The sequence below is a fragment of the Lethenteron reissneri genome, unplaced genomic scaffold (assembly GCF_015708825.2).
Source record: "Lethenteron reissneri isolate LAM-NWPU_2019-01 unplaced genomic scaffold, ASM1570882v1 scaffold_112, whole genome shotgun sequence".
NCBI classification, from domain to species: Eukaryota; Metazoa; Chordata; class Hyperoartia; order Petromyzontiformes; family Petromyzontidae; genus Lethenteron; species Lethenteron reissneri.
In genome coordinates, this window is record NW_026890805.1 from 298,922 (window position 1) to 308,050 (window position 9,129).

The 9,129-nt window shown below is 44.4% G+C and overlaps 1 protein-coding gene across 1 annotated transcript; it reads right to left on the minus strand.

Annotated features, from left to right (window-relative positions):
• Positions 1 to 2,869: 2,869 nt before the first annotated feature.
• On the minus strand, positions 2,870 to 7,498 carry LOC133361497 (oocyte zinc finger protein XlCOF6-like). The gene has a single exon (XM_061580408.1). It carries the CDS (start codon positions 6,995 to 6,997, stop codon positions 4,661 to 4,663), a length of 2,337 nt encoding a protein of 778 aa, XP_061436392.1. The 5' UTR covers positions 6,998 to 7,498; the 3' UTR covers positions 2,870 to 4,660.
• Between the last annotated feature and the right edge of the window lie 1,631 nt (positions 7,499 to 9,129).

The window sequence follows — 9,129 nt, forward strand, 5'->3', positions numbered from 1 at the left end:
CACACTGTGTGTACAAACTGTGTGTGTACACTGTGTGTGTACAAACTGTGTGTGTGTACACTGTGTGTACAAACTGTGTGTGTGTACACTGTGTGTACAAACTGTGTGTGTGTACAGTGTGTGTACTCTGTGCGTGTACACTGTGTGTGTGTACCCTGTGCGTGTACACTGTGTGTGTGTACACTGTGTGTACAAACTGTGTGTGTGTACACTGTGTGTGTACAAACTGTGTGTGTGTACAGTGTGTGTACTCTGTGCGTGTACACTGTGTGTGTGTACCCTGTGCGTGTACACTGTGTGTGTGTACACTGTGTGTGTGTACACTGTGTGTACAAACTGTGTGTGTGTACAGTGTGTGTACTCTGTGCGTGTACACTGTGTGTGTGTACCCTGTGCGTGTACACTGTGTGTGTGTGTACACTGTGTGTGTGTACACTGTGTGTACAAACTGTGTGTGTGTACCCTGTGCGTGTACACTCTGTGTACACTGTGTGTGTGTACACTGTGTGTGTGTACACTGTGTGTACAAACTGTGTGTGTGTACCCTGTGCGTGTACACTCTGTGTGTGTACACTGTGTGTACAAACTGTGTGTGTGTACACTGTGTGTGTGTACAGTGTGTACAAACTGTGTGTACCCTGTGCGTGTACACTGTGTGTGTGTACACTGTGTGTGTGTACCCTGTGCGTGTACACTGTGCGTGTACATTGTGTGTGTACAAACTGTGTGTGTACACTGTGTGTGTGTACACTGTGTGTACAAACTGTGTGTGTGTACACTGTGTGTGTGTACCCTGTGCGTGTACACTGTGCGTGTACATTGTGTGTGTACAAACTGTGTGTGTACACTGTGTGTGTGTACACTGTGTGTTGGCACAGTCGGGGGTACAGATGGTGCATCGGCCAGTCAACTGAGTCAGTCGACCCATGGCACCTGGGGGTCTACCCCGTGCACATAGCCTGGCACAAGCGCCATGGTGACGTGACCGCCACTTAGTGGCGAATGGCGGTTGTTGTTCTTGTTACTGTGTGTCCGGCAAAACAAGAGATGGCACCTCAGCCAGCCATCTCATTGAGTAGCCATTACCAGATCATCAGCAGATGCAACAGGGCTGACCAGCAGGGAAACAGGTCTCTGCGGGGTGGGCTGGTAGGAACGAACAAATGAATGGCTATAATAAAATGAAATGGCGGGGGTACGATACGAAGGGAGAGTTTGAGGCCTAGTTCTAGGTTTTAGGCCTAGCTGTAGGCTTTAGGCCGCTGTGAGTTAATTTTAAACTATCTCAGGTAATTATAAGGGAATGTTACACTTGTTTAGCCAGGAAAGCCTCACTGAGTCTAAAGGTTTTTGTAGGGTCCTGCCAAGTGTTTGCAGTAGGGGGCGATGTTGCTACACGTAATCGGACGGAGGGACGATATAATCTATTGTAGGCTGGTTCACTTCGTTCCTACCAGTATAATCCCTTAACTATAACCAGTCATCGATAAGCATATTATTTTTAACCGCGACGAATGCAATTTATTTATACGGCCATTGTGAGCTCCTCAAACTACATAATTATTGAACATGCTATGTAATGTGTAATAAACCCCGTTGAGACGTCGTCAATTGAGAATTCTTTATTCAGTTTCGTTCACAGCTTCCACCACATTCGTTCCTCCAGTTCCCTTGCTCCTTCACGCTGTTGGCTGACAGCGTGAGAGACTGCGGCGGCCCGCCACGTGGCAGGCTCCGGACCACGGCACCAGCCACGTGGCTTCTCCGCTCCTTTAAATCCCTGGCCCACGTGATGCCCCGCAGCCAATCCTCAGCCACACCCCTGGAACTTTCCCGAAGCTAATGTACGGCTCCAGGGCCACGCCCCTAACTCGACTCCCCATTAGTTGCGGGCTGAGGCCGGCAGAGCCCATCATTATTATCCAGGTGTAACCTCACATTACAAATGTAATGCATTGGGCCAGAGTGAATTTCTGTCACAAGCCGAGTTGAACAGGAAATGGTTCCAACTCCTGGTCACGCAGCTTTAGATGGGCCTGCCCAAAATCATAAAAATCTTCAACGAATGTGAGCAGAGGCAGAGACATCGAAATCAAGGAACCCAAAGCACCAAGCCTATTTAGGGTACCATAGGCCTGCTGTACTCGATCGACAGAAAATACAGCCGCCCCTTGAATATCGTAGGTTACGTTCTTGGAAAATGCCACGCGACAGCTAAAAACGCGATATTCAATACTTAACCCTTACCCAAGTAATGGCGTTAGGTAAACGTCAACTAAAATTTACATCACAATTGAAATACGTACTGTATTCCAAATCAACTAAAAATTAAACTATTGAAATAAACATTGGGAAACCGTGTCTCATGCTTTTGGTTACAGGCCTACCCAACACTTATGGTCACACATGCTGTCTGCTTCTACTCGACCTTGTCCGAAAAGTCCTCCCAAAACTCCACATCCACAAATGGATGTGATTTGTCTCGGGCTCCATTAGTGACCTGGAAGTCAAACCCTAGAGCCTTCACAGGTCACCTTCACGAATGGTGACGTTTCCCAGCTGCCCTCTTTATTGGGTCCTTGCATCACAAACGATCGGCTTATGGAACTTCAAATTTCACACGTCAATCTCAGACCCTGCTCCTTGAAGACCTCCTTACACGTGTTTCAGTTTCAAGACAATTCAAAAGGCCTTCCAATTGTACATTAAGTGGTTTTTAATGTGTGTTCCCTGGCAGTTGTGAAGATTTGATTACTGTGTAAATGCATTCCAAGACAGTGCAGTCGTTAGATTCCGTGGAGACGAGTTCTGCTCTTGGTGACATCACAAGCCAGAGAGAGGGGGAGGCCCCTGACGTAACCCACTCGTTAATTTGAGGTGACGTCTTCAGAGGGAGCGTCTACATATTTAGGTAAACATGTGGTAAACAAGGTGGGATATCAATGCAGACAGATATATCTAAAGTTTTATTTGAATAGAATTTAAAATTCAATAAAACCTAGGCTAGAATACAAATCTGTAACAAAAATCCACGATGCCTTCAAATGTGCTCTTTAAAGTACCTCCTTGAGAAAAAACAGATCGGCAAACATCTTTCATTCAACGTTCTCTACACGAAACAAAGGAATGTTTTACACAAACTATAAATACCACGGCCTTTTAGGAATGCATGTGTAATGGGTTCCGGAGACATTTGTAGAGGTATCTTCTTTATTACAATACAACACTCCAACAGTCCTGATACTCTGTTACAGCCTAGATACACTACTCTGGCTACGCTCTGGGGTCCTCCGGCTGCAATTACCCTAGGGGAGGCTAATTGACCCGACCCAGCCAAGGTGCGGGTCTGGAATCTGGCTTCCTCGGAACTCGCCCTTACAAGGACGTAGAGCCGGGAGTCCCAGAGTCCCACCACTGGCCCTCACAGCGTCCCGGCCCTTACAAGGACAAGCGGGATGGAGAGGGTCCACGGTCCTAAGCTGGCTGGTCTTGGGTCTTGAGCTGCAACTGGCCCCGATCGTCCAGGGAGCTGCCCTTTTATGCCTCGTCCCCAACGAGGGGTGGGGTTGTGTGCGACCCCAGATACCCCAGAGCACGCACAGTCCCCCCGTTGGTGGCGCCAAGGGGCTTAACTGTTTGGGGTGCCTGGGATCCTAGCGTCTGGCGCCGAGGGTTTATCTGCCTAGGATCCCAGAGCCCCCAGCAGCCCCTCCCCTCTTATGGCACTACACATGTGTTCAGTACAAGCCACCTGTGGACTGGTTTGGTGTACAATGTCTCAACAACAGTCCGGCTTGCTTCAACTGATGTTCATCGGCAAGGTCCATTTCAAGTCTCAGTTCGACAAAATGTATACGTAATACAAAATGATAATTAGTGTTCTTGAGGAGAATGTATCTCCTATACGTAACTTGTAAGTGGCATACCTTAACTGTTGAATGATCTGACTATGCTCCCGATTTCAAAGACAATGAGTTGCCCCAGTCAGATGCGTCCGGATTCACAAAAATACCCGTTGACCCGTATCACAAAAATAACAGCTCTCACGTGAGTTTTTGTACAGGTTACCACCAAAACAGATACTTTGTCCTGACATCACATATTCCATATTTTACATTAATACACAAAATGTTGTATGTACGTACAAAATCAGACAGGTATTCTTTCAATAATGATTCAAAATAATCAAAGGGCACATTGGCAACATTTTATTACTATACCTGAATGTACTGCGTCACGTTGCAATGTATTTACAAGTTGATCTCTGACTCGATGAGGCCTATACGTGCAGCACTCTCGTAGAGGGAAGCCAAGTAGTAGTACATTCTATATTTGTTGCAGAGGTTCAAGGTTCAAATCCGACTGGCATATCAATCATCGCCCCCGACTTACAAACTCCTATCCACATGCAGGCCAGTGAACGGTCACCTTGTGGCACACAGGGGCAGATGCCCATTATGGGCACCCATCGAGTGTCTAAGATGAAATATGATACAAAACACTTGAGTCACTCCTGGTTAGAGATCGCCCCAACCCACAGGTTCACAAATACTGGCCACTCTTACACTGCAGTTTGAACCTAGAAATTGAGTGTTCAACTTCACATTATATTCATTAGAAAGGCCTGTGACAAAGGTGCATCCATTGGAGCTTAATTGTCTCAAGCTTGCACATCTACCTGGTCTCCATTTGACTTTGTATTGTCTAGGAAGTCCACCCACACCTCCACATCCACAAACTCCTGGGAGTTGCCTCGCTCTGCCTCACAGTCAGAATTTAGTTCCTGCTTCACACTGCCTCCATCTATGTGAAGGTCCGATTTTGGAGTTGAATCTTCAAATTTAACCTTCACTTCTACGCTCTTCAATGTTACTTCTTCACATTTCACTTTCGCCTCTTCATATTTCACCTTGATACCTTTCAAAGTGTCCAGGCTGGGATTGTCTTCTGGTTCTTGTTTCATGAACAATGGGGTCATTGCAGCACTTTGACTTTCACAAGCTGATTTCAGATTACACTTCTTGTGGATTTTCTGATGCGTGTGTGTTCTCTGGTGTTTTTTAAGATTTGATGACTGTGCAAACGCTTTCCCACAAACACTGCACTTGAAGAGTTTCTCTACTGTGTGTGTTGTCTGATGTCTTCTAAGATTAGATGAATCTGAAAATGCCTTCTCACACACACTGCACTTGAAGGGTTTATCTCCTGTGTGTATTCTCTGGTGGGACTGAAGATTTGATGACTTTGCATACGCCTTCACACACAGAATGCACTTAAAAGGTTTCTCTCCTGTGTGTGTTCTCTGGTGTTGTTTAAGAGTAGATGAATACAAAAATGCCTTCCCACACACACTGCACTTGAAGGGTTTATCTCCTGTGTGTGTTCTCTGGTGGGTCTGAAGATATGATGACAATGAAAATGCCTTCTCACACACAGTGCAGTTGAAAGGTTTCTTTCCAGTGTGTGTTCTCTGGTGTTGTTTAAGAGTAGATGAATACAAAAATGCCTTCCCACACACACTGCACTTGAAGGGTTTATCTCCTGTGTGTGTTCTCTGGTGGGTCTGAAGATATGATGACAATGAAAATGCCTTCTCACACACAGTGCAGTTGAAAGGTTTCTTTCCAGTGTGTGTTCTCTGGTGTTGTTTAAGAGTAGATGAATACAAAAATGCCTTCCCACACACAGTGCACTTGAAGGGTTTCTCTCCTGTGTGTGTTCTCTGGTGTGATTTAAGAATGCATGACCGTGCAAACGCCTTCTCACACACAGTGCACTTGAAAGGTTTCTCTCCTGTGTGTGTTGTCTGGTGTGATTTAAGAATGGATGACCGTGAAAACGCCTTCTCACACACAGTGCACTTGAAAGGTTTCTTTCCTGTGTGTGTTCTCTGGTGTTGTTTAAGAGTAGATGAATCTAAAAATGCCTTTCCACACACACTGCACTTGAAGGGTTGATCTCCTGTGTGTGTTCTCTGGTGGGTCTGAAGATTTGATGACTTTGCAAACACCTTCCCACACAGAGTGCACTTGAAAGGTTTCTCTCCTGTGTGTGTTCTCTGGTGTGATTTAAGAATGGATGACTGTGCAAACGCCTTCTCACACACAGTGCACTTGAAAGGTTTCTCTCCTGTGTGTGTTCTCTGGTGTGATTTAAGAAGGCATGACCATGCAAACGCCTTCTCACACACAGTGCACTTGAAAGGTTTCTCTCCTGTGTGTGTTCTCTGGTGGTTCTTAAGATGTGATGACTGTGCAAACGCCTTCCCACACAGAGTGCACTTAAAAGGTTTCTCTCCTGTGTGTGTTCTCTGGTGTTGTTTAAGAGAAGATGAATCTGAAAATGCCTTCTCACACACACTGCACTTGCAGAGTTTCTCTCCTGTGTGTGTTCTCTGATGTATTCTAAGAGTAGATGAATTTGAAAATGCCTTCTCACACACACTGCACTTGAAGGGTTTATCTCCCGTGTGTATTCTCTGGTGGTTCTTAAGATGTGATGACTGTGCAAACGCCTTCCCACACAGAGTGCACTTAAAAGGTTTCTCTCCTGTGTGTGTTCTCTGGTGTTGTTTAAGAGAAGATGAATCTGAAAATGCCTTCTCACACACACTGCACTTGCAGAGTTTCTCTCCTGTGTGTGTTCTCTGATGTATTCTAAGAGTAGATGAATTTGAAAATGCCTTCTCACACACACTGCACTTGAAGGGTTTATCTCCCGTGTGTATTCTCTGGTGGTTCTTAAGATGTGATGACTGTGCAAACGCCTTCCCACACAGAGTCCACTTAAAAGGTTTCTCTCCTGTGTGTGTTCTATGGTGTTGTTTAAGAGAAGATGAATCTGAAAATGCCTTCTCACACACACTGCACTTGAAGGGCATCTCTCCTTTGTGTGTTCTCTGGTGCTGTGTCAATTTTCCAGTACGATCCGTGATGTTTACATGCTGGTCGCATTGTTTCCTTCTTGTACTGAGCTGCGCTGAGTGCCTTTGCTCCATCAGGCCAATTCTGCAGAGCGAGGGTCAGCTGCAGACAGAAAAGCATGTCCACACCATCTATGTGAGTATTGAGGCACAGAGGAATGCATATAAACAGTCACACATGACTTACACATCTATACATATTCATATTTTAATGATATAGTGAAAGAGATTCCCCAATTCATCACAAGGGCTGCTAAGGCACACAATGAGAGGGCAAATGGTCATAAATATGCCTGGACACCCTAGTGTCTTTAAAATGAATGTTTACCAAAAACTCCAAACACACAATTTTGGTTGACTCGCTACGACAGGAATATTTATTTAAGAAAAATTAGCTAACATAGCAAAGGCTGTTGAAAAGAATATTTGTATTATGTAGAAATGTATAAAATAATGTTCATTTGCAACTTAGAGGTGTGAAGCCAGACTCAGATGAGCTTGAATGCGAGGATGAACAGATCTAACTTCAGCTGCATATGTGGAGTGTTAATTTCCTGACTGTTTCCATTCTTATAAAATCTTGTTCTGTACCTGTTGAATTCCATGACGAAATGGGGCCTTGCATATGTTCTACAAAAAGATCACCTCCCTGGGATGATCTTGACTTAAAACTTTTGTAATAGCGGGAATTCATATTCTTTGGTTATTTCGGTAAAGTCATGTAGATAGAAAATAATACAAATAAAGTGAATAGAAGAAAAAAAAACGACTAATGTAGAGTGTAGCCTGGTTTTTAGCCTTGGTGAGCGTACTGGCAGTCTATAATGTAGACTGTAGCTTGGTTCTTAACCTCGGTGAGTGTATTGGCAGTCTATAATGTAGACTATTGCCTGTTTTTTTTAGGAGACCTTTGCAATGGACTAGACCTTGGCGATGGACACTCACAGCTTTGTATCAAAAAAAGTCCAGGCAGCTTCCACATAGTGTTACAGAGCCTAATAAAAGAATGCTGCTAGACCAATTTGAAGTGAGACTTTGGATGCCAAACCAAAGCTGGTCGTGAACACATTAACCAGGTATAGGAGCTCCTCCACCACGTGTAGAACGACCTGATTATTCATGGAGAGCTGAGTAGGTGCAGTGTTGAATGACATTAAATTCCCAGGGAGGTGTTCTTTGGGTCTTTCGGTAAAGTCACATCACTTAACCGAAAGACCCAAAGAATATGAATTCCTGCAGTTATGAAAGCTTTAGGTCAAAATTTTCCCAGGGAGGTGATATTTTTGTAGAACATATGCAAGGCCCCATTTCGTCATGGAATTCTCCAGGTACAAAACACGATTCTCCAATTCAATATCATTGAGTAGCCATGACCAGATCATCAACATGCGTAACATGGTTGACCAACAGGGGACAATCCCTTGACTATAACCAGGCATCGATTATGGTATCATTGTTACTCTATGAAATGCATTTTTTATAGGGCTATTGCGAGCTTCTTAAAACACAATTATTTGAAAATGCTACGTAATGTAAGCATGGGCCAGAGGGAATTTCGGCCAGATGCCAAATTTAACAGGAAAAGGATCCGACTCCTGGTCACGCAGCTTTAGATGGGCCATCCAAAAATCATAAAAATCCTCAACGAATGTGAGCAGAGGCAGAGATATCTAAAACGAAAAACAATCCAAAACCCCAAGCCTTTTTATGGTACTATAGGCCGTAATTACACCAAGAAAGCAGAAATATAGTTTCTGCTGAAATCCGTACTCCTGTGCTATAGCTGATGGATAGAAATACAGCAGCCCCTTGAATAGCGCGGAGGTTACATTCTTGGAAAGTGCCGTGCGAAAGCAAAAATGCCGATATTAAATATTTAATCCTTACCTAAATAATGGAGTTAGGTAAACGGCATATAAAATATACATCACAATTTAAATAAGTACTGTACTGTATTCCCAATAAACTAAATTACTGAAATAAACGTCGAGAAACCGGTATACAAAACATTCCAAGATGAGTATCTAACCTATAAACGTCACTTTTTGTCTGTCCATCTGTCCCTCTGCGTACGCTCGCTTGCGAGGGATTTGGCGCTCGAAGCCGTGGGGTTTAGGACGAAAAAAATTTGCAGGTGGGCATGCCCCCGGCCCCCGCGGTAAAACTTAGGCATTTCCGATTTTTCGTCTCTAAACTTTAAATCGGAC